The 26,751-nt window shown below is 49.1% G+C and overlaps 1 protein-coding gene across 2 annotated transcripts in view; it reads left to right on the forward strand.

The window, feature by feature from the left end:
- RHBDL3 (rhomboid like 3) overlaps positions 1-26,166 on the forward strand; it is a 1,128,603-nt gene extending 1,102,437 nt beyond the window's left edge. For both annotated transcript variants that reach the window (XM_069654975.1, XM_069654976.1), the window contains exons 8-9: positions 4,713-4,773; positions 11,291-26,166. In XM_069654975.1, coding sequence (XP_069511076.1) covers positions 4,713-4,773; positions 11,291-11,562 — 333 coding nt within the window. In that variant the 3' untranslated portion in view covers positions 11,563-26,166. The remainder of the gene's footprint in view (positions 1-4,712; positions 4,774-11,290) is intronic.
- The last annotated feature ends 585 nt before the right edge of the window (positions 26,167-26,751 follow it).

Genomic DNA, 26,751 nt, shown 5'->3' on the forward strand with positions numbered 1-26,751 from the left:
CGCTACGACAGGGAGCTCTGGTACAAACTGGCTCCCCTGCTGGACTTCCTGCCAGACGACAAGAGGACAGAGGCCCTGGAGATCCTGCAGGAAGGTGAGGTGGCTTCGGACCACGCCATTACCGTTGCGACGGACATCGCCGACACTGGGTTCCGCCAGTTGGGCAACGGCGTTTGCCTTAGGCGGCGTGGATGGCTCAAGGCTACGGACTTCCGTCAAGACGTTCAGACCAGAGTCCTGGACATGCCCTTCGATGGGAACAACCTGTTTGGCAAAACAGTGGACGATTCCCTTCAGGCCATTAAAGCGGACACTGAGACGGCCCGGGCCCTGGGAGTTCTGCAACAACGACGGACGCCCTTTCGGAGCAGCGGAGGCAAGGGCGCCTCCAAAGGTTCCGGCGGCGGTTTCTCCACCTACCGTCAAGCGGCCTGCTCGTCGTCTCAGGAGGCCTACAGAGGACGAGGCAAGTCTGGCGGACCCCGCCGTCGTCGCCAAGGAGGTCAAGGCGGCAAAGCCTCGTCGAAGCAGGATTGAACCGGCCGTGGGGTCGGGCCCCCACCGAAGCACCCCGGTGGGAGGCCGGCTGGCGAGCTTCGTCAGCGTGTGGGAGTCCATCTCCACCGACCGTTGGGTGCTGGACGCCTTGGCCCGGGGCCACGCGCTCGAGTTCCAGAGAAGGTGCCCGCGCGTCCCCCCCGTGGCCAGGAAAGAACTTCACGTCCCTCAACTTCTCCTGGAGGTAAAAGCGATGCTCAGGAAGGGCGCCATCGAACTCGTCCCAAAGAGGCTTCGGGGCTCCGGAGTCTACTCGAGATACTTCCTCGTGAAGAAGAAGACGGGGGGATGGCGCCCCATCCTGGACCTGCGACGTCTGAACAAGTTCATCAAGGCGCAGAAGTTCCGGATGGTCACCCTCCAGCACGTCCTGGGTCAGCTGGAGGAAGGAGACTTCCTGTCGTCGTTGGATTTGGAGGATGCCTACTTCCATATTCCCATCCTAAAGGGGCACCGAAAATTCCTCAGGTTTGTGGTCCAAGGGCGTCATTACCAGTTCAAAGCCCTCCCCTTCGGACTACGGTCGGCACCCAGGGTATTCACCAAGTGCCTCGCACCGGTGGCGGCGCAGCTGCGCCGCGAGGGGGTCCACGTCTACCCCTACCTGGACGACTGGCTCATCCGAGCCAAGACGAGGGAGCTCGCCGTGGTTCACACGGCAAGGACGGTCCAACTTCTCACGGACCTGGGATTCTCCGTGAACTACGCCAAATCCCACCTGGTACCCGCGCAAGACGCTCTGTTTCTGGGAGCGAGGCTCAACACAGTGTCCCTTCTGGCCTCCCCGTCGAAGGAGAGGACCAGGACCATCCTGGGCAAGGTGCAGCGGATGTTGGTGGCCGACGCGGCCAAGGTGAGGTCCATCAAGTCCCTCCTCGGAATGATGTCTTCCTGCATCTACCTCATTCCCATGTGCAGGCTCCGGATGCGCCCGTTGCAGGAGTTCCTGGACGCGCGCTGGATCCAAACGACGGGCAGCTTCGAGGAAAGGATCACACTCGACGAGAGTTTCCGACGAGCGATCCGGTGGTGGGGCACCCGCGCGCATCTGACAGCGGGCTTGGACTTCCAGACCCCAGCCCACCAGGAGACAGTGACCACGGATGCCTCCCTGGAAGGGTGGGGAGCGCACACCGAAAATCTGCACGCAAGAGGCCTTTGGCTCCCGACGGAGAAATCCCTACATATCAACGTCCTGGAGCTCCGTGCAGTGTTTTGGGCCCTCAGGTCCTTCCTTCCGTCCCTCAAGGGCAAGGTGGTGAGGATCTTCACCGACAACACCACCACCATGTTTTACATCAGGAAACAGGGCGGAACCAGGTCCCCAGCACTGTCCAAGGAGGCGCAGGACCTGTAACATTGGGCCATCGCCCAAAGGATATTTCTGGTGCCGTTTCATCTGGCAGGGATAAAAAACACCATCGCCGACTCACTCAGCAGGGAGCTGCGCTCGTGCCACGAGTGGGAGCTACGGCAGGATCTAGTGGATCGCCTCTTCCGACGGTGGGGCACACCCCAGATCGACCTGTTCGCGACGGCGACGAACTCCAAGTGCCGGAGGTTCGCCAGCAGGTTTCCCCAGGCGAGGAGCGTGGGCGATGCTTTCTCGTTCCCCTGGGAGGGCCTGTTCCTCTACGCGTTCCCTCCTTTGCCACTGCTAATCCGGCTCGTCAACCAGCTCAAGAGGTCACGGTGCAGGATGATCCTCGTCGCACCTGCGTGGCCGAGGCAGATATGGTTCCCGGACCTTCTGGACTTGTCGGCGTCCGCGCCAATCAAGCTGCCGGTGGACGCGGATCTACTCTCCAGAGAAGGAGGCGCCATCCTCCACCACGACCCGAAATCGCTGAACCTGCAGGCCTGGCTCCTGCAGCGCTAGAGTTTGGAGGATACGACATACCGGCCGACTGCAGAGAGGTTCTTGCAAAGGCCAGGGCGTCCTCGACTCTTAAATGCTACGGACACAAATGGAAGAGGTTCTCTGTCTGGTGCCACGCACAGAAGATTAACCCTCTACGGATTATGGCCCCCCAAGTACTGCCGTACCTGCTGACGCTGGCCAAAGCTGGACTGGCACACGCGTCCATCAAGATTCATCTTGCTGCGATCTCCCGATACACCAGAACCACGGGGCGGACGTCCTTGTGGTCTCATCGTCTGGTGAAAGAGTTCATGAAGGGACTGTTCAGATCGTTCCCGCCGGTGAAGGCTCCGGCCCCGGCGTGGGAGCTCAACGTGGTGCTGACCAAGCTCATGGGACCTCCGTTCGAGCCTCTGCACTCAGCTCCGTTGAAATTTCTGTCGTGGAAAACAGCGTTTCTTGTGGCCATCACCTCCGCACGACGAGTGGGAGAGATCCAGGCCCTTTCCTGCAAGGCCCCGTACTTGACTTTTCACGACACGAGGGTAGTGCTCAGGACGCACCCCTCCTTCATGCCCAAGGTACCGTCGGACTTCCATCTTAACGAACCCTTGGTGTTGCCTGTGTTCTTCCCGTCGCCTTCGTCGCCGGCTGAGAGGACTTTGCACTCGCTGGATGTGGCTAGAGCGCTGAAGTTCTACGTGGACCGCACGAAGTGTTTTCGGAAGACGTCACAACTCTTTGTGAACTTTGGACCTGTCAATCAGGGGAAGGCTCTCTCGAAGGCTTCCATTTCCAGATGGCTCTCCGGCTGTATCATGTACTGTCATCGGTTGGCAAACCGACCGCTGCCTGGCCGTCCGAGAGCCCATTCCACCAGAGCGATCGCAGCTACCACGGCGTTCCTATCTGGTGTGCCCCTGCTGGACATATGCAGGGCTGCTACGTGGAGGTCGACGCACACCTTCACGAAATTCTACTGCGTCGACCGGGATTCCAGGGAGGAGTCCAGGGCCGGCCAAGCAGTGCTGCGCAACCTGTTCGCCTGAGGTGAGCCTGGTGAGGAGGTAAGATGCTTAATGTTGAGTTTGATGTGATGCTTAATATTGAGCCTTTGCCACCTCCCGTGGTTGTGCATGTGTGTACTGCTATGTATTCTTTATTCATGAGCATGTGAATCCATGCCAGACCCCATGCTGGAGAAGGAACAAGTTACTTACCTGTAACTGTTGTTCTCCAGCATGGGTCTGGCATGGATTCACATGCGAACCCTCCCGCCTACCCCTCTGCGGCTCTTCACTTGGTCATACTGCCACTTCAAGTGCTTCCAAATCTGAAGATGGCTGCCAGAGGTGGGGCTTAGGTAGAGGGCAGTCATTGGCTGTGGTCAGTATGACGCAGAGACCAGTGATTGGTTATTACTACGAAAGTCAGATCAGAAACGAAACTGATACTGGTTTTTTTCTTTACCGAGGATTCCCAGCCTGACGACGGGGAATATTCATGAGCATGTGAATCCATGCCAGACCCATGCTGGAGAACAACAGTTACAGGTAAGTAACTTGTTCCTTTCTGGACCTGTGCCCCTATGCCTCTGGGCCATTTTGGTTGTGCATAACAAATAATAATAATAATAATAATAGTTTGGGTGAGGATTCCTTAATAACTGATTGGTTTTAAACTAACCCAATCACCAGAGCTATGCATCCAGACAATACACATTAGTGTAATCACAATAAACACATGTACCACCAGAGGTTCACAAATTGTAATGATGGTGGTTTGTTTTGGGACTTCTTTGAAGATTGTGAGTGTCATGCATGCCCATCGCCCTCTGCACTAGGGCAGTAATGGGCCTTACTCTCAATCCATGTGGTGTTGCGTATAATTGTGAGGTTGCAGAATGCTATTGGGACCATGGTCCTTATGCAGACTGAATTTCATGAGTGTTTCTATTTTCCACCTTGACACTTGGATTTAGAGCAGCGTGAGTTGTGTATTATCAAGCACCTTATATGTACAATACCTTTTGATTATAGTAATGCATCTGATTTCTTAATAACGCCAATGCGGGGTTCTATGTAATTGTGGTAAATGGCTTGTATCGTTTTTCAGTGTGTTCGAAAACTAAGTTAAACCTAATTTAAATACAAATTGCAGACTGACTGTTCTCGTTGTGTTTTGCATGCAGTCTAATTTAAATGCACAGAGCACTCTGTCTAAATCTCGCGCCATTGTTAACTGGAGAGTAACATTGTTGCAAACTGTTCCTCGTGTCTCCTTCTGTGCACAGAACTGGTCCGGGATGAAGTGCCAATTCAAGCTGCTGCGCATGGCCATCGCCTTGATTTGCAGTGAGTATGGACGCGCCACCCTATCCTGCTTCTGGGAGCACTGCAGACGTATGCAGCAAGGGGGGCGGGGGGGAGATGGGATGCTCCGTCCTTACATCCTACTGCTGCTTCCAGTGCTTGGCAAACCCTTTATGCTGGACCCCCACCCGTGAGCACAAATGCTGTTGCTGCCCACCTCCCAAATGCCAGAACTGCCTGTATTTTCTATTAAGCTCCCCATTTGAAAGAGCCTCACGCCCCCAACAGACCCCCTTGTTGAAGACCACTGAGAACCCCATCGCCTCTGGCTTATCAAAGATTGAGGCTGATAGTCCACCCCCGAGATTGCCACCTGCATGAAAGAGAATTAGGATAGTAAAACGAATCGATGTTGGTAGTCCCTGCCTAGTCCCAATGACCCCCAAAGAGGTGGCCTGACAGTCGGGTGCCATTTCAACTTTCCGATTGCTGCAGAAACTAGATTCTTAATTTCCAGTGACGCACAGGACGGTGGTAAACACAATTGACAAAGGCGTCTGTCCCGTTCCCCATAAAAAGAATAGAAACGATGACTGTCTCCTAATATTTAATGTAGTACCCACCTACGTCTTTTTCCCCTGCAATTCTTTCAACTGGGAATATTAGCCATTGCTCCTGGATCGGGAGAAAGACCGGACATCAGCCTGACTCCTAGCTTTTGGGCTATGTCCCGGGAATTCTCTCTACCTCTGAATTTGGGATCCTCGATATGCATGTGAGATGCTTCCCGAGGGTCAAGAAATGTGTGTGGAGGTTCTCCATATCGTCCACACACTTAGAACATTGGACCGTTGGCCGTTCTGTTTCAGACAATGCACTGGCAGAGGCCAATAATGGCTGGTACAAGTCTTCTGTCCCAACATTCCAATCTTTTCCCCTTTGTCTGTCCTTGTTTTAAACAAAATATTCTACCCTAATAAGGTTTGATGTTGTAATATAGCAAAAACACCCAATCTGGCGGGTCGGATCAGTTGGTAACGGCCAAGGGCCCAAGTTAACTTGACGATAGGCCCCATCACCGTTACCACCGTTACCGCCGGACTGGATCGGTTGTTATTGCTATTAGCACCCCAGGTTTTCAATCTGGAAATCTAGGGTGCTAACAGCAATGTATTTTGTTTGAACGAATGGGACACTTCGCAGCATCCCGTTCACTCAAATAAAATACTTACTTAAGATGGCCGCCATGTAGCTGGAAGGAGGGGCTTCACACAGAGCCCATTTTCTATTTCCATGGTGGCCGGCGGGGACTCAGAGCGGCAGCAGCGCTGAGGGAATCAGGTAAGTGCGGTCAGGGGGTGGGAAGGGATGAGAAACTCGAGGGGACGTGAGGGGACGATGGGGGAAAGATGATGGTGTGGTATCAGGTTGCTTGAACCGCAGGCCTGGATTGTGTGTTTCAGCCCGCAATCCGAGCAACCTTATTGGTTGGCTCCACTGCCCGCGTGCTAATTAAAAGTAATGCCCAACCCAAAGCGCGCTATTACCATGTTTTAGGGTCACTTGGGATGAGAGCTGTTGCCAGCTGGTAATGGCCCTATGAATGCAGTATTGTGCCTTAAATATATTACTGGTTTGAGATAAACATCTCTCCTTCATCCCCATTTTATCCCCTTTCTCCCATTGGCTCTGGTCCTATCACTTTGACAGTACACATATGTAATTATGGTTACGATTAAAACTGATATTTGACCCAAAAATTGGGTTAAACGTCCTTCACATGGTTCGTTTGAGGCGCGGGATTATCGAGGGCGATATAGCTCGATTGTCTGGTCACAGTTTATTTCAGTGTAGTCCATGTCTGCCATCTAGTGTGTATGACTGCAACTGCAGGGAAGGGCCTACAAAAAAGAAGACGTAACGAACAGAAGCGTGTACTTATGTTTAAAGTTTGACAGCACTGCATGGTAGCTGCTATTGGGAGCACCCACGAAACAAAATGAAGCTGTGCCTTCCGCGTTAATATTCACTGTACTGTTCTGCTTGATATTGCCATGGAACAAAATAATGTCGACACAGGCCGCATTTGTTTATCGACAAATGAGTCTCGACATTATTTATGAAGTAAGTGCAAAGTCACTGATAACGTTGTTCTCACGTGCAGCGCTTTCAGAAACTGTGGCCAGCAGTCGCGGTATATCCGAGGCAGACTTGCGTGTTGAACACAGAAGGCCCATTTGACACTGACACGACACAGGTCGTTGATTTAACGTAATTTAATACAATTTAGCGAACAGGCTCCAAATGTCCAACCTTTGCAAAATCAAACCTTCAATCCCACCGCAGGACTTCCAGACCGTAGCGCACATCGATGTGGGAGGGGGGAATGCCCTGTTGACGGGGCTGCCAGCTGCGCACCTGGCTCCCCTAAAAGCAGACCGCCATGCGCCAGCACGTCCTATTACGGATGCATGGAAATTTGACCGAATCACTGCTGTGCTACGCAAACTAGATTGGTTTCCTCTCCAGGCCCGGGTACTGTTCAAGACAGCATGTATCACATCCAAGGCCATCACGAGGAGCACACCAGAGTACCTAGCGGCTAAGCTCCACAAATCTTGCGGCACACTCTTTTTGCACTTCCATTTACGAGAGCTGTCCTACTCTCACATCAAAGGGGAAGGGGTTGTGGTACACACAGCTCCAGAGAGGCTTGCCCTAGTGGCGTGGTTCCTGAACACGTGACTCTCCAACACTTACAATTATCAGAGAACAATCTGTTAATCACCATAAAGCCGAGAAAGGACTCCACGCGGAACCAGTATAAAAGCAAGTGGACAAGGTTCTGTTTCTGGGCACGAGCTAACTGTCGTTCTCAGCGCACCTCGCCAAGTTGGGAGTGCAGATGGGTACCTGTCGCACCTATCTGGCAGCTATAGGGGCGTACAAAAACCCAGACTCCACATCCTACTCCAATTCAAATCCAGTGGTGAAGAAACATCCTACAGGACTGACAAGGCTGTATCCACTGGTCTGGGATCTAAATGTGGTGCTCAATGCTCTTGCACATACGCCTTCCGAGCCTATGGCGATGACAGATATTAGACCTGTCACCATCAAAACAGTGCTGCCTGGTGGTCTCACATCCGCACGCAGAGTTAGTGAAATACAAGCGCTGGTTGCGTTTGAGCCATACACTACCTCCTACAAGGATAGGGTTTAGTTGTGCTTCACGCTCATCCAAAATTCCTACCTAAACTGGTTTCATCATTCTATTTGAACGAGGTGATTGTGCTTCCAACATTTTTCCCCAATCCGCAGTGAGACGCTGAAAGAGTCCTGCACTGTCTCAGTGTTAGGAGAACTCTAAAGTTCTGCCTGGAAAGGACAAAGGAGCTCCATACGTCCAATGCTTTATATGTAACCTTTGGAGGATCAAATCGGGCTCTCAAGCCGTGGGAGTAGATCTCTGTCTTCGGCTGGCGCCTCCCTGCCCATTTGAAACTTGAGGAGAATCATCTGCGGTTCCAGAAGGACCTCAAGACCTTCCTCTTTGCTTCTGCCTTCGCCCTCCCTCTCCCCTGCTGATCTGTTCTCCCTCGGCACTGTGCACCTAGCCACCCTCTGTCCCTCAGGCCCAGGCACCTGCTCACCCTGCCTCCTCCCTGCACTGCCTCCGGGCCACCCTTTGCACTGGAGTCTGTGATCTGTACACATACAGTCCCACCCGCCCCCACTTTTCTCTTCCTGCACTAACCAGACGTACCTTGTCTGCTGCCCTAAACCCAGCACTTATAACTTGAAGACTGCACTACCACTGTTTGTTGCCTGTATTATTTATTCATTATTTATCTGTTCTTTTTTCCTTGCTCCGCACTTCCCACTTCTCCCCCCTCCATGCACTTTCCCTCTCCCATGCACTTGCGCGTTCTCAATGTCACTGGGCCTAGTATAATCGTTGTTTTTGTTCTCTCATGTTCCCCTCCCTTGCCTTGTCGCGCTCTGAAACACTTGTGTACGAGCGCAATACTAATACAATATCAATATCTCTAGCTTCTAAAGCTTCCATAGCAAGATGGATGCTGGCAGCTATCGAGGAAGCATACGAGGGGCAGAACAAGGATTGTCCATCAAATCTACACGCCCATTTAGTCAGGGCAAAGGCTACGCCAGTGGCGTTCCAAAGCCATGTGCTTTGGCAGGTCATCAGCAGGTCGGCGATATGGGCTTCTCCATCAGCTTTTTGCAAGCATGATTGTCTGGACAGCAGTGCAAGGTCAGATGCAGCTTTTGTCCAAGCAGTGCTGAGGAATCTCTTTGCGTAAGGCTATAGGTCACCTCTCCTCCCAGAGGGCAAATCTTCAGTTGTAATCACTCATGCAGTATGGAGGAAAGGGTTCGGGATGTAGGAGTAGTTACAAGTTATTCACTGTAGTGAATAAAGCACTCTAGTCCTAGTCCCCTTTCCTCCACATGACCCTCCATCCGTCCCCCTAAATTATATAGTTAGTCAGTAGTCTTAATCTGGCCGATGCGCAAAAGGGGACTGCGGTGCGGCGCTGGGGAGGGGGCAGAATCAGCAGAGGACACGCTCCAGTAGGCACGCCTTTAAATTTAAACGGGAAATGCTTTTTTTTAAGTAGAAAAAAGATTTTGTTCCCGTCCTTAGCGAGGCACGCCCCATGCAGTATGGAGGAAAGGGAAACAAGGCTAGGAGTCCATTAGTCACTACGGTGAGTAACTTGTTATTTCTAATATATTAGGCCATTTAAGATAAGCCACACATTCTACAGCTCCACCCAGTCGCCATCCTTGGACATTCTCCTCTATTTCAGAGCCCCTGAGCAGTGCATGGGTTGGTATGCAAATTATCTCAAAAGCATGTGTTTTTCTACAGATAATGTACTTTATCTTATATGGCAGCATTATTTTATACAAAGCTTTTTCAAACCAACACAGATCGCTCTCAAAGATACAGACAACCACATACACATCTTACCCTCACTAGGAATCATCAGTTCACTTCAGTGCGATTGCGGTTGGAGCATTAGGCTATGTTTAGCAAACACCATTAATGTTATGTTTGGTTTTAAAAATACATGAACATATTCTACCATGAACATAGTCTACCTGAAATGCAAGAGTAGAATAAGTCATTTCAACTAAGTCACAGACACCAAATAGCCCTCCCTGGAAGTTCACCTCCAGTTCAGAGCTACTAAGCAATGCACTGTGGGTATGCAAATAAGCTCAAAGGCATGCCTTATGTTCTAGGGCAGTGCTATTTTACATAGATGTATCAACCTAAGAGAGAGAGCTCTCAAGGAGGCAGACACGTAGGCATTGTACTCTCAGCGGAGATAATCTGTGGTGTATCCTGACATCCTGGTGGTTGGAGCGTTGGGGTATGTTTAGCAAACGCCATCAATTCTTTGTTGGGTTTATAAAAGCACAAACAAAAACCTTCCATCTGAAATGTAAGAGTAGAATAAGCCATTTAGCTATGCCACACATGGCACAGCACCACCCAACGGTCATCAATGTTCGCCTCCATTTCAGAACCACTGAGTAGTGCATAAACATATATATGCAAAAACAAAAAGGAAACTCTGGGTAAGTTCCATTGTAGTTGGAGCACATCACAAATGTGTGGCGTCAGTCGCATGCTGTATCTTTAAAGATTGGATTAGTTTAGTGCTGTTCATGCCAAGCTGGAAAATGACAGCCATGTGTGCCATTCCAGGCAGTGTCCTACATCCTTTGTATTGGTAAATTGCCATCCAAGCCAACATGTTATAAGCAAAAACAACTCCTGACAAGGTTTCTCTCTCATTAGAGCTCAGCAGTGGAGTATAGATGATCCAGGTAGGAGCTGAGCACCCATTACACAAGAAAACAAAATGCTCATAATAGGGGAACAGCATAATATATGCAAATATCGTAGCGGAACTCTGGATAAGTCCCAGTTTTAGATGGATCCCGCAGCAGGGCGCATCAGTCACACTAACAGCACCCTATTTTGCTTGATCACTTGCCTGTAGTCAGGCAACATCTTTAAACATCGGATTAGTGAAGTACTGGCCATGCTGAACCCAACATTGACAGCTTGTTACCATTCCAAACGCAGTATTACAGTTTTTGGATCAGTGAAATACCATCCAAGTCAACCTGGTATAATCAAAAGGTTATTGACCAACACCTTGATATTATAGAGAGCATGGTGGATTATTAGTGCAAGAAACAAATATACTTTGGAGGTAACTTGCATGAAGTGACATTTCTGGCAATGCTGGTGTTTATTTTAGTCACCTTTTGAGGAAATCCATGACCTTCGTCGTTTTGTGTTGCTGTATATGTTACTCACTGTCAAGATAATTGCTTGTCTGCTTGTTTGCTGTGAATGTTTTATAATTTATTTTGAACTGTCCTTCATTTCACTGCACAGTGCTCAGTTACCTTTGCCTGGCTGGACCACGCTTTAGAAACATGTCCCAGACTAGCGGTGGAATGTGTTTTCTTGTGTGGATCGCAGACTGACCTTCTTCTGCTCTCCTTGCAGTGAGTTTCGAGTTTGGAAGAGCTGTGTGGCTGCGGTTCCACCCATCCGTGTACCCGCCCTGCCCATACCCCAGCTTTGTGGCCCACCTGGGAGGTGTGCTGGTGGGGATCACGTTAGGCGTGGTCATCCTGAGGAACTACGAGCAACGCCTGCAGGACCAGTCGCTCTGGTGGATCTTAAGCACGAGCTACATGTGCTTCATCCTGTTTGCCATTTTCTGGAATGTGTTTGCCTACGGGCTGTTGGACCTGAAGCTACCTCTGCCGCCTTAGGGACCCCAGAAGCAAGGGGTCTGAATATCTGGTCTCTCCTCGAGCAGCACACCACAAACTATCAAATAAGCTGTTATTTTTCTAAGAAATGTTCCATGGATCAATTTACAAATTATGCACAAGTTACGAAGGAACGCACAATTTGTGTCTTAAACTATGCCGAGGGTGGTGTCGAAGCCCCCGCCTGACTCAAGCCCCCAGCCGAGAGATATTTTGCTCACAAACCAGAGAAATATCACCTGCCCATGACGTTGTGTATCGGATTGTTGACTTTTGGGCCTTAACGCTGAAAAAGCGAGTGCCATCGTCTACAATACACAGCACACAGTACAGAAAAACCTTTATCCACCAAACAACAAGTCTTCAGACTTAAGGCGCATCATTTTGACTTTTGAGCCGTGCCAACTTCATGATGTTACAATGTTAGTGTTTGACCAAATATTTATTTCAGTCGATGCATCTCTTCCCCGGGATCTAAATTTGTTCTAAATTCGTATCATAAAAGTCTTGATCCATAAAACTAAAAACAATACTTTCCAACCCAATATTTCCCCAATACCCAAAGCACTGATCATTCTTCACCAAGGTTTCCATAGCCAATGGTGGGTTCTCGGAAGATCAAGACAAGACCAGGTGACGCCAGAGGCGTTGCTAGTTGGGGGTGCTTCGGGGGGCTATAGCCCTGGGTCTTCTGGTTGTAGCCCGGATAGAAGCTCAGGTGCTACAACCAAAAGGCTAGCTAGCCCCGAGTCCCACCAGTCCTGACATTAGCGTAGCCCCAGATCTTTTCCAGTCCTAGCAACACCCCTCGGTGACACCACCCCGAGACGTTCCGGGACAGTGGATGGTAAGACCCTATCCCTCAAGCTGTTTATAAATGTGGCATTCCTTTTCACCAGTCCCCTCTTAGGAGTCTGTCCAGTGGACCAACATGCATTAACCACTGACAGAATCCCCTCTCAGAACATTCTGTCCGCCGCACTATTGTGTGCAGACGCAGGTTGCATCCAATCCTGTCCTGCGGCTGCAGCCAGGGGCCAACCTGAACATGCACTTTCACACTGGTGATCCTACTTAGTTACCACACTATATTGTACAATGCAAAAGGGGCAGACTGGGGATAGGTAAGTTAGGAAATTTGCATGCCTCTGAAAAGGCGCAGGGCTCGGGCACGTGTCAGCTGGCCGTCTTGCCCACGAGGGTGAATGCCATTCAGGAAGTGTAACAACCCAATCCCTCAAGCTGTTTATAAATGTGGCATTCCTTTTCACCAGTCCCCTCTCAGGAGTCTGTCCAGTGGACCAACATGCATTAACCACTGACAGAATCCCCTCTCAGAACATTCTGTCCGCCGCACTATTGTGTGCAGACGCAGGTTGCATCCAATCCTGTCCTGCGGCTGCAGCCAGGGGCCAACCTGAACATGCACTTTCACACTGGTGATCCTACTTAGTTACCACACTATATTGTACAATGCAAAATGGGCAGACTGGGGATAGGTAAGTTAGGAAATTTGCATGCCTCTGAAAAGGCGCAGGGCTCGGGCACGTGTCAGCTGGCCGTCTTGCCCACGAGGGTGAATGCCATTCAGGAAGTGTAACAACTTCCCTGTAGGCCTGTCTGTCCCCGGCACCATATAATAAAAAAGCCAAAACAGACCTACATTGCACACGGCTAACAGGCAGAAAACATGAGGCTCTAGGCGCATGACCTTACATTAAGGGGATTGAGTGTAAGCAAGGGGTCACAACAGAAGAAAGATTGCACTGTGCCATGCTCGAGCCACAAGGAATCGCTCCCCCTGGGCACTGCTGTAAATAGAGGTGGGGGCAGAGGCCCGGCACTCCTGCTGAAGAGCTCAGAGACATGCGACCTCCTCTCTGCTCTTTCTGTGCTTGGTTTCTCGCCCCGATACATGCTGTGTCCCCAAATCATATCAAGGTGCAGCGTGGTCGCCCCGGATACTGGCAGCCTAGTTACCCAACATCTCCACCTGAGCCTATTGTCCCTACTAGGGAGCCCAGAGGTGCTTTAAATAAACATCCACAGAATACTGTATGGACCTATTTAGACTCAAGCATCACTTTATCTACCTCAGGAGGATGAAAGGATGAGACCATTTTAGATGACCCAGCGATCTTCTGGGGGGCGAGAAGGGGGGTGTCAAACTGATTCCAGCACTGGGAGCACAAGCTACTGTGCTCCCATTCTACCCTAGTGCAGCACTATCCCCCAGTGTCTAACACAGCTGATGCTCCAGAGTCTAACACTATGCATCTCCCAGCATCTAACAGTATGAATCCCCAGAGTCTAACACAATGAAACCCACAGCGTCTAACAAGACATATCTCCCAGCATCTACCACAATGCAACCCCCAGCGTCTAGCAAGACATATCTCCCAGCATCTAACACAATGGATACCCCAGCATCTAACAGTATGATTCCCCAGAGTCTAACACAATGGATCCCACAGCGTCTATCACTATGGATCTCTCAGCATCTAACAGTATGAATCCCCCAGAGTCTGACACAATGGATCCCACAGCGTCTATCACTATGGATCTCCCAGCATCTAACAGTATGAATCCCCAGAGTCTAACACAATGGATCCCACAGCGTCTATCACTATGCATCTCCCAGCATCTAACAGTATGAATCCCCAGAGTCTAACACAATGAAACCCACAGCGTCTAACAAGACATATCTCCCAGCATCTACCACAATGCAACCCCCAGCGTCTAGCAAGACATATCTCCCAGCATCTAACACAATGGATACCCCAGCATCTAACAGTATGATTCCCCAGAGTCTAACACAATGGATCCCACAGCGTCTATCACTATGGATCTCTCAGCATCTAACAGTATGAATCCCCCAGAGTCTGACACAATGGATCCCACAGCGTCTATCACTATGGATCTCCCAGCATCTAACAGTATGAATCCCCAGAGTCTAACACAATGGATCCCACAGCGTCTATCACTATGGATCTCCCAGCATCTAACAGTATGAATCCCCAGAGTCTAACACAATGGATCCCACAGCGTCTATCACTATGGATCTCCCAGCATCTAACAGTATGAATCCCCCAGAGTCTAACACAATGGATCCCACAGCGTCTATCACTATGGATCTCCCAGCATCTAACAGTATGAATCCCCCAGAGTCTAACACAATGGATCCCACAGCGTCTATCACTATGGATCTCCCGGCATCTAACAGTATGAATCCCCCAGAGTCTAACACAATGGATCCCACAGCGTCTATCACTATGGATCTCCCAGCACCTAACAGTATGAATCCCCAGAGTCTAACACAATGGATCCCACAGCGTCTATCACTATGGATCTCCCAGCATCTTACAGTATGAATCCCCAGAGTCTAACACAATGGATCCCCCAGCGTCTAACAAGACATATCTCCCAGCATCTAACACAATGGATCCCCCAGCATCTAACAAAACATATCTCCCAGCATCTAACAGCTGATGCCCCAGTGTCTAACACTATGGATCCCCCAGCATCTAACACTACGGATCCCCCAGCGTCTAGTACTACAGATCCCGACAAGAGGACACTTTGCATCGCCAGCTTGAAAGTGATGGAGCAAGAGCCCTTCTCTGCATGACATGGTTCAAAAATGTTACTTATTTTTAATCCTAAAATATATGGTAAATTATTCAGAAACCCTTAAAATGTCCTACTAATTAAAAGTTGGAGCAATATACTGTGGCAAGTCAGACTGTCATCTGGATGGGATATGTACTGGATGTGTATTACCATCAGCTGTGAATTGGAGCACATACTACTTTTTAAGCAATAATTGATGATGGATCAGGCCTGTACTTCCTATATGGACTGGGCGAGTGCCCAAAGCAAAGCTGGTCATGCCACTGTACAAAATCCCAGGGGTGATTTTACTATTGGTCTAAACCTCATTTTATTGATTTTAACAGCCTCTGTGCATCAGCGCTGACCCAACTGGGTCCACTGCTAAGGATTGTGGGCATGCTATGGAGTGCCTTATGAGTCACTGTCAAGTTATAAAGCAAGACATGTCAATAACACCTGATATGTGCAGGACAGCTAGAAGGTAGGTCCTGGTGTGGGGACGGCTATGTTTAAATGAACCCTCATTCTCCTCCACGGTACCACTAGAGCTGGGTACTCGCCCACTCAGGGACTACTATTTGCCAATTAGAATGAGGGTTCATATCCTAGTGTCACTGACCACACCTTTCTGCAAGCCACTACCACTTAGGATACCTTTGTTTTAGAAGTCCTTGGAAGTTTGATCAGAAGAATTAGAAGGTACTCTTTTTTTTCCTAACCAGGTCCCACGGGCCCCGAAAAACCATGAGGTTTTGCACAACTAAAGCTGATGACTGGGCCCGATCCCACAGACTATAACCACATCTTCTTTCTTTATAACCATTGTTTACATTTACAGACACTGTATTTGAATAAAAGTATGCTTTTTGCACAAGGTCTTACGAGTAAAGCTTAGCTGGTGATGTCAAGATGCTCACAGGCCCATAGCTTGAGGCAGAAGGTTCATCAAAATCCAGATGCCTCTAGCCGGCCAGCACCACTGGAGCCAAGGCAGTGGTGCTGCTGACTCTGACCCGGCCCTGCCAGCCTACCATGCCCTGATTGCCCTGTCAGGCTCTCCACCCAGGATGTCAAGGGTCGCCATCGCTTTCCATTTTTGAAAACAGTTCTACTACCTCTCCAGGCTCCTTCACTTCACTGAAATGCCATTGATCAAGAGTAACCTATGGCAACGCGGTCTCTGAGCCCTTCCATGTAAACATTCCCATAGGGACTTGCAGTGCTGCTTATGAGCTCTTGGTGGCCTTGTCGTGTGGGTCTTCTATCTGTGATGCAGACATGGTTCGGGCTGTGCCATCCGCTAACCCAGGCCATCAAAGGGTTTCCCATATTCAGTCAAGTCCCCACCAATTCTGTTTGATCTCGAAATAAGATGTGACATATTCCTTGGGGAAGAATAATTATGATTGCATCACGTTTTATCAAACTGTTTGTTATACTTGGAAAAAGACTTTGCAGTCAATGGGCCTCATTACGACCCAGGCGCTAAGTGGTTAACGGCGCCGTTAAAGGCTGCAGCGCCGTTAACCACTTAGCGCCTTACTACGAGGTCCCTTTCCGGGACCCGACCTGAACGGCTGGTCTGGACCAGCCGTTAAAGTAGGGACCCGCAAAGGGACCTCGCAGGCAATTACGGTACTGCAATTTGCGGTACCGCAATTGCCGCCTTCCCCATTCCCATTGAGCCCTATGGGGCAAAAATGGGAATGGGGAAGGGCCATGGTGAAATGGGGAAATACCGCCCGCCAACCTTGGAATGGGGAGGTATTTCCCCATTTCACCATGGCGGACTCGTTACAACACCGGCACCAACCATGGTGCTAATAGCGCTATGGTTTAGCGCCGGGGTTGTAATGAGGGCCAATGTGTTTAACTGCACATGACTCGCGCCACATCTTCACAGTAGCCAAATCCCCCATCCCCTTCACTTTGCAGAGTGTCTTCTTCTTAGCATTCCTGTGCAGAAGAACCCCAAGCCCTGTAATTACAACCCATTGGCTTTTGCTGTTTGCATCCTGAATCCAGCCACCCCCCACCGACCCTCCCTTTAGTTATGATGGGAAGCTCTGCAATGACATTCGAGGGGGAAGTCAGTGTTTACACCGTTTCCCTCTCCTGCTCTCTGGAGCTCAGTCGATGGAGTGTACTCACGTGCAAGCATCTCACATGCAGCTACAGCGATCCCTCGGGAAAGGTCCCGGATGTAGGCTACTGAAGTACAGCACTGAACTCTCAGCATAAGGAAGACGATGAATAGCGATTTTGTATGACATTAGCAAAAATGGGATTATAAACGGAAGTGGCTCCAATTTTCAGGAAAGCACTTTATCAGCCTTTTTCAATTTCCAATGCCAGGGCAGTGACCCCACAGCTACTTCTTAGAAGAAGAGGCTTCTCTCAAGTGCCACATAGGCTTAGTAGTGTGGGCTCGCTTTGCTCTTATTACCAGATCCCTACCTAAATAATAAATCACAGACCAATTATGTTTATGGAAAAATTGTAGGCCATAGGCATTTTATTTTCTTACAGAAAATACATAACAACAAAAATCAATACACTGCCATATGCTTTTGGGCACCTTGTGTCCAGTTTCGAAGTTGCCCAAGGCTCCTCCCGAGTCCTTGTTACCCCTGGGCCTTCATTCCTGGGCACATGCCGCCTACGACTTACTTTGGAGCGTGTACCGAAGAGAGTACTCGGCGTTCCGGCTCCTGCCTGCTTCCTTCTTCTTCCGTTATCCTTGTAGGGTGGGTTGGGTGGCAAACGTTTTTCCTTCCCCTTGTCCAGGCACTAAGAGCTTACCCGAGAGAGGTGAGCTCTTTACCTGGTTTGTACCGCCTCTCCTTTCCTGGCTTACTTATACCCCCCAGACCTTTTGTTCCTTCTTGGGGGCCGTGTTTCCCCCCGACCCCTTGCTGTTATATTTCGCACCTTCCCCAGGTGCTGTTTCCTGCCCTTTCCTGGCCTTTTGTTTCATATGGCGCCATTCGGACGCCCCTCCCTACTGCTTTTGCGCCATTTCCCCCCATCCCGCGCCTAAACTCCCAGGCCCTCCATCGGCCCGCATTTCATGCGGCCCGGGGCCTGGGACAAATGAAGCGTTTTATGCCACAGCGTGTGCGTCGCACTCAGCCAGCTCATAGCATTTCAGTGACAAACATGGCGGGCGCGTTCATTCAGGCCATTGAAAGGCTGCAGTCAATGTTTGGCGCCAGGGACTCACTGAGAGCGTTTCTCCTTTACAATTCCTGGGAGGAAGTGCTGAGACGTCGCTGTCTGCACAGGGGCTTCACATTCCAGACAAGTGGTGCGGAGATGAAGAATTGATGAAGGAGGGTTTACACCGAGGTAGGGAACATCAAGGAGGCAGGTGCCTCTTAAACAGATGCTTTGTGTAAAAAGCCAGCCCGACCGGACAACCAGCGTGGATGCACTTGAGCTTCTCCCATTTGATGTTATATTATGTTGGTCTATATTGCGCACCACTGTCATTTGGATCATGGTCTCCAGTCTTGTGCATCTGAAAGTGGGAGTGGGTTGATTAGGGGAGAAAAGGCAAAAGACAAGGAGTTGTGCTTCGCTATTGGTGTGTGGAGAACCAGGAGTAACTGGCGGCTGTGCTGTCTTGGTCAGTTTAGATGTGTATACCGCAGGTGTATTGTTTCCAGGTGGGATACGGTGTGTGGAGAAGCAGGAGTAACTGGTGGCTGTGCCGCCTGGGTCGGTTTAGATGTGTATACCGGAGGTGTATTGTTTCCAGGTGGGATACGGTGTGTGGAGAACCAGGACTCACTGGCGGCTGTGAGCATGTGCTTTCTGGGTCGGTTTAGATGTGTATACCGGAGGTGTATTATTTCCAGGTGGGATACGGTGTGTGGAGAACCAGAAGTCACTGGCGGCTGTGCGGATGTGCTGTCTGGGTCGGTTTAGATGTGTATACCGGAGGTGTATTGCTTCCAGGTGGGATACGGTGTGTGGAGAACCAGAAGTCACTGGCGGCTGTGCGGATGTGCTGTCTGGGTCGGTTTAGATGTGTATACCGGAGGTGTATTGCTTCCAGGTGGGATACGTCCAATATTTGGCTTGTCAGGGTGTTTGAGTGGATTGATGAAGTTTGCACGATGAGTAGAGAGATGTCTGTTTTGCGAGTTTTTAGGAAGAATGTTTTTTGTCTAGCCATCTATGTTGGGATGGTTGTCCAGCATGTGGTGAGTGAGGGCGGGTGAGTAGGAGCTTGTTTGTGGGTTTGTTGGGATACCTAGTTGTGAGACAGAGCAGGGCACAGTACTGACAGTGTGACCAGCCTTTGCTGCAATCCCTTCCTGCAAACACAATAGTGCACATTTCAGGGAAAATACAGGGATCCTGTATGTAGCCAGGTGTGAAATGGCATGCAAAATGCAATAAGGAAAGGCCTCTTGTTAGGCGCATCCAGGTGTGAAACCCGTTTATACCGATATAGGTCAACGCACCATGAAAGGTGCACCCGGGTACAAAAACACCCCAGAATACTAACGACCCAATGCGCCATCAGAGGTACCTAAGATCATGCATCCGCATGCCCATGAAGACCACAGAGCAGGAACCACCTGGGGGAAACGGGTCCTTTAGTGGGATATGACCAGCTTCCCCTGCAGACCTGCACTAGTGAAGGTCCGCCTGTTGGCCAATGCAGCCCCACTCCATTGTTAATGTTCCCCTGTGAAACCTACCTGAAATCTGCCCTGCGGGTGGGTCACGGCGCAGCGTGGCCGATGTATGGCTCACAATGCTGACGTTGACTTGCATTTGATGGACCGCCCCCGTATCTGGTGCTCATGTGCCACGAAGTAACAATGGATCCATCGGCTCTGTTTTCATTGACATTGTTGGGCCACATAGTGGCACCTTTTGGGCATTGGAGAATATACTTGGCACATGTGAAAGTGCAATGGTACCTGTGCCTTACTAGGCATTGCGAAAGCAGCATAAACAATATTTTCCATAAAAAAGTTCCCTAATATATTTTAAAGACTTAAACATCAGCCCAAAATATAAAATCGAACAAGAGAATTAATTCTAAAAGACCTGCCCGCCTGATCTACTTACCGACAGTCCTTGCGCGCTTCAATGGACAGTGAGACTTTACTCAACTATTGCAACAGCAGGTTTTAGTCCCCATTCCAGTGGAATCGGTGCTCAGTGCAGCCACCACTCCACAGGAGCACCGCGCTCATTCACGTGACTTGCAGGCACTGGGCCTAAAGCGCTCATTCCGAGTTTAGAGTGAAGTGGGGAAGGTACGGAAAACATCCTTACAAAGCTGAGTATCCCGGCCAGGCCTATCTGAGCTCTCTGATAGCACCGCGTACAGCCCTGGACTGAGCGCTCAACGAGGACCTGGCAAGAGTGGACACAGAACACTTATATCCCGTTAATAGCACACTCTCATTTCTACTCTTCAACACTGCGCAGGTGTTGCCAAGTGTAGTGAAAGACAACGCCAACCCCCTACATCGCTGTTTCATTCCTGTGTGACACCTGCGGCAGCACACACGGGGACATGCCGTTTCAAAGGGCCATTCTGCTGTGCACATTTGTGGGGACACTTAACACACACCAACCGCAATCTTGGATTCCTTTGGACAATTGGTAGATATATTTTGAAAAGTGCTCTCCATAAGCAAGGGTGATAAAGCACAGCTCTTTGAGTGAATACATCTAGTTGCTGTGAAGGCATATTGTTTTTGGGGAGCGAGCTCTTCCAGAAATCCTGTGCAGCCTCAGATAGGTGAGAATCAGCGGCGTGTAACATAACTTCATGACCATTGTCATGTGTGATCTTGAAGGACGCAACAACCATGTGCAGACAGTTTAGTTTCTTTCTTTGGGCACTATCTACAAGAAAGGTCTCCTGAAATACAAAAGCAGGATCTCGCCATCAGAACTAACAGTTGCCAGCATTATCTCCTCCCAAAGCCATGTCTCACCTGCTGCCTGTGTGCTTAGCCCTTCAGGCCCCTGGACTAATGTCAGAGACTCTGCAGTTCCTGCAGGAAGTGGTGGATGCTTCCGCTCCCCGCCTCTGGTGTTATCGGCTTGGTAGCCCAAACCCACCTCTTTTGTCTAGCTACTTGGTGACTTTCAAGGATCCCTCTCACAAAGTCTCGCGACTCTCTCTAGAATTCCCTGTCCATGGTCGGCAGGTAGTTCTAGAGAGAGTTCTCTGGGCCATGCTGAACCTACCCTATACTTCTTCACGTTTGCCTCAATGAGCTGATCGTAACCTCCCTCAGCCCTGTCTCATCCCTCCTCCCACGTCTGGGCCTGCCTAGGCAAGACATGGGCCGCTTGAACCGTCCTGTTCTCACTATCAATAGCCAGGCCTTACTTACCCTCTCCTTTGCTCTTTAATCTCCTCGACGTCCCTCCTTCCTCCTCCATATCATCCTTGTGTGAGGTCACTAGTTCTCTGTTAATGCTGGGCCCTGATCTCCACACCCTCTCCTAGCTCGGGTTCCACCTGATCCTCTTTGACTTCGTCTTCCACCAGCTCCTCTGTACGCCTGGATCCTGATATCGTCTTCTCATCTTCCTCCTGTGCCTCTCCAGTTCCTGATCTCTCCACATTCGCTTTGGTCATCTCCTTTATTGTTATCATAGATGCGTTCCCTTCTGCCACCTCCCACCTTCAGAGGATATAACCTCTGCCTCGCTGTCATTTACTACCACCACCTCACTCTCGCCTCTTGATGTTACAACTTCTACCTTCACTTTTTTACTGACATCAACTACTTCTGTCCCTTTTCTGCTCCTGTTACCACAACCTCCTTTTATTTTCTCTCCTATCTAAATGTCACTTCTTCCTCTTTGATCTCTTCTCCTACTCACTCTCCACCCCTCAGGTTTCCACTTCCTCCTTGATCTTTCCTGCTACCGCCCCCTCCTTCTGCTCACTCTCAACCCTGATGTTGCCGCCTCTCCTGCTACCACCACTTCCTTCTACTCACTCACACCCCAGATGTTCCACCGCTTCCTTGGTTTCTCCTGCTACGGCTCACTCTCTACCACTGATGTTACCACCTCCTCCTAGGCCTCTCTTGCTACCACCCTCTCCTTCTGCTCATTCTCCACCCTGATAGGAACACCGCCGTCTAGGTCCCTCCTGACCCATAAGCTACTCTTCTGCACTGCCACCACCTCTTCAGCCTCTTCCGCCACGACAGTATCTACTTCTTCCTCTGCTTTCTACTCTCCAGCCTTCTCAAAACCTGAACCCACTCCTATGGTAAACAACACTGAATAAGTGGAGCTTTTTGCATTCATACTGTATTAACTCCTCCTCCTGGTGGGGCTTGCTCTGAGGTCCTGCATCAGTGAGTGTTGACTCAGCGAGGGTATGGGTTGGTTAGCTGCTCTGTCTGCTCAGGGTGCTGAACCAAGATATTGGGCCTCATTACGAGGAGGGTGGTAAGGGGTTAACGGCGCCAGTAAAGGTGCCACAGCCGTTAAACCCGTACCCCCCTATTACGAGGTCCCCTTGCGGGACCCATTCTGGACGTCTGGTCAGACCAGACGTCCTTTGCGGGTCCCGCGAGGGGACCAGCATGCTAACACCGGGATCGTCATTAACGGGCCCGTTGTTAGCATGCTCCCTATTCCCATTGAGCCCTATGGGGTCTCAAATGGGGATGGTACGGGTCTGGGTTCCCTGAATGGGTTAATACCGGGCCCTCCAAAGTCGAAATGGCCCGGTATTTCCCTATTCAGGGACCATGGACCCCGACCCAAGTTTGGAGGCAGCCCTGCCCTTCTTAAGGGCATGGCTGCCTCCAAACTCGTAATGAGGCCCATTGTCTGGCTTGTCAGCCATGTTGCAGTTTCTTCCTCCAAGCCTCCCTGAGGCTGTCTGCACTGAGCGAATGGTGGTGGTATTTGCAGCATAAACCTTAGAGTGAAAATGCACTGGGTAAGCTTTACATATTTTCATGTTCATCGGTGGCATTGTGCGAGCTGGGATCACAATACTTTGGTTCCCCAGCGTACAATTTAATTGCCGAGCAACATGGATGCTGTAAAATGGCTTCCCATGTCAGTTTATTCAGGCTCGGGAAGTCGTGGGATGGAAACACTAATCAGTGGAACTGCAGTGTTGAATGTGTATTCCGTGGCCCTCCAACCAGAACTCCTTTGAATGCCAGTGAACTGGCATCAGTAGCTCTGTGCATGCTACCTTTGTCAATTGCACAGAAATTGATTTATTTAAAGGCAAATGTTTTATTTTTAGTAGAGGAGATTTGGCCCGGGCTGAGGTGAGCTCTAGGATCTCTCAAGCGGGGATTTGGGGCACTCCCATTATGTCGGTATTACTGTGGTTTCGGACAGGGACCAAGGTTGGCTTGCCTGCCCAGTCAAGACAGTGGAGTGGTCTAGAGGGACTAGACCATAAGGCTGGCCTGTGCTGAAGCAACCCTCCCCACACCTGCCTAGGGTACGACATTCACTGGCTCGGGGTGACATTCATCTTCCCGGGGTCACTGACCTGGTAATTCCCAGAACTAAGTGGGGGACTTTGTTACACCCCCAACACACAGAATACTATTTACATGGACACACAGAAGGAGTGTAGTGGAAATTGCACAAAATAGTGATTCCTTCCCCAGTTGCAGTGTATAGTTTCCATAGGAAGCCATTAATAACTAGTACCCTTTCTGAATGTGTTATCCTCATACTGTGGCATAATGGCAGGGTATTATATAATCCACTGCTACGACATCATAGCAGTAGAATAGAGCATATTCTCAGCCAGATTTATATTTCCTGTTATGAGTTGGTGAGGGCAGAAAGACCCTGGTAATTATTCATTCTCTGCATAGCCGCCCCCTTCCCAGCCACTAATCTACACCCTCTCCAATGTTGGCCTAGAGCAGGAGGAGGAAAAGGAACAATGGGGGCTGGGGAAAAACAACCTAAAATGAAACCTGGATAGATTTCAACTATTGGGTGTGTTCCATCTCAGGGTTCTGTGTGACATCATGAACAACTCGAGCTTCACTCTCCTTGTCTACAGAAGTCACGCAAAACCTTTTGATTATACATGACTATATACCTGTACTTGATAGCTACCCATATATAATTCTTATATTCCTTAAGCAACAGTGGTTTATGATAATCTTCATAGGTCAAAAAGATAGTTCTTACCTCAGTGTGAGTCACAATATGGGGTATACATACAAGGAAAGAAGATCAAAACAGAGATTGGCAAATGTTTTGAATAAAGGTAGGACTTCTCCACCAATGTTTGAATGCAAAGCTGGTTTCATGGAGCTTTGACGGCTTTGTGATATATCCATAGAAAAATGCAAAGGAAATTATAACCAAGAAGCACTTTGAGGGGCAAACCTGGTTTGATGTTTGATTTGGTTGATTTTCTCTCCAGAAAACACGGGGAAGAGCAGAGGGGTTTTTTGTGGTACGATTTAAATAGCTCAATGTCTGAGGGAAAGCCTGCTGGATGCAGATAAGTCGGTACCTTGCCTGCATCTTAGAGGTGTGGTTCATTTGGTCAAGCAGAAACTGGTTTGGGATATGTGTATGGTGCAAAGGGCTGTTTTTGTGAATCACGGCACATCAATGGATCGCCTTGTGGGTGGTGGCATGGGTCACCGTGTTCCGTGTGGCATCTGCCCTAAACAAGAACAGCCACGTAATCAAAAATAAGGCCCTACGTTGACCTATCCTGATTTAGAAGGACCCACCACCAGGTCCATGCATGTTCAGCTAACACAAGACACAACAGCAAACCTGCACCTTTAAAACCCCCACAATACTGCCTCTTTTAAACAATTTCACTCATTTAATGAGAGAGCTTTATACGCACACCCTTATTAATTTCAGGCACACTCCCGGCTGTCCAGGGCCCCACCTCCATTCCAGAGAAAATCCCTTACCCGAATGTCCTAGGTGTACCCCACTCCTGAGGTTGCTTAGAGTTGGTTCACTGGACATTTGCGTGCTCCACACAAATGTCCGTAATTAGAGAGAGGACTCTAAGAAATACTCATTGGACGCAAAGGCGCATGAGATAAACGCTCTCACAAGCATGCACAGCTTGCAACCTCATGACAGAAAAAGATTCTGCTGTGGAACACTAGTCGGGTTTGCCTAGGCAGGTGGAAGGGGCTCGATAGAAATGTGCTACAAAACCAAACTGTGAGATACAGTCGCGATGACTTGCTCTATTGCTCAACAACTTCCGTCAAATTCCCTGTCCAAACCCCACCCCCATGCATCATCAACTGTAGCATCTTCTATGAGGATACTGTTTCAGGCTCTTGAATGCTCCCATCCAATTTTGTGGGGTATTGCACAACAGAATATAGTGGCTGTGTCCCTATATTATTTTCCTGATTCAAGCATGAGTTCCATGAAATAATGCTAAATGCATGTTTAATGGTCCCTATTGTCAGAGTTAAAATAATTAAAGTGATGTGATTAAATGTTCCTCAATCGTACGACTCTTGAATTGAACGCTAGACTGAAGTTTGAGAAGCGTGATTACCTGGGAATTCAAAACAAAATCATTGTAAAGAGCTGCTAAAATATGTTTTCTACTACCAACGGTGTCCTCACAGCTATGGATTGTATCCACAACTTCATAATATTTCTTACAAACTCAGCAATGGAGTCCCTTTTGATACCTAGACTCAAAACCCCATTGGTCTGTGATATCCAAAAATCAAAGCAGAATTACTGATTCTGCAAGTTCCCTTCAAAAAGGGCTAACACAGCTAAATCTTCATTGAAATTCATAACATCTCATGTTTGGTCTCAACTATTTTTGTACCTCTGTGTATTTTGTATATTTTTTGTTGTAACATATATTATCATTATCTGAACATGAATGTCATTAACATGTTTTGTAAAACTAATGGAATAATTTTGTAATATATACACAATGTAAACTAAAAGAATGTATGTATTTTAAATAAACAGAGTGCCTGAAAAAGAGAACTATTTCACATGTTATTTGTTACATGTTTTTTCATTATCACACATATGCCTGGAATCAAAACCTCAAAGCGATGTACATTTCACAACCTGTGAATACAATCAGAATACATGCCAGCTCACAGATAGCAGGGAGACATCCAAACAGGCTGGTGCCCCTGAAATGCAAGGCGGCCTGGGGCAGTAGGTCAGTTATCAGGTTTGACCAAAAGGTCGCTAGGAGGCATGAGGGAATGGTTACATCAGCAATTGAGCTCAGTAATCCTTTCACCTTCTCAAACTATCTCCGCTCTTCGCCATGGAGAATTGCATCCAACGTTGAAAGAAAAAGTACCATAAGCAGATCTAGTAGAGACGTTCATGGTAATCTCAGGCACTGTTTGGAACTAATGGACAAACATCTTGAGAGAATACAGGATATTCCTTACAAGAAACCTAAAAAAAGTATTGTGTGTAGCAATCACAATATTGTACAATAGGACCCCTTTGATGGCATGCAGTGGTTCTGCAGAATATACTTTAAAAAAAAGAAAACAGTGCAGGCCCCACTCATGGGTGAGAGACCACCGAGAAATAAAGTCACAATGG

Source organism: Ambystoma mexicanum, chromosome 3q (assembly GCF_040938575.1).
Source record: "Ambystoma mexicanum isolate Mex_15411 chromosome 3q, UKY_AmexF1_1, whole genome shotgun sequence".
NCBI lineage: Eukaryota > Metazoa > Chordata > Amphibia > Caudata > Ambystomatidae > Ambystoma > Ambystoma mexicanum.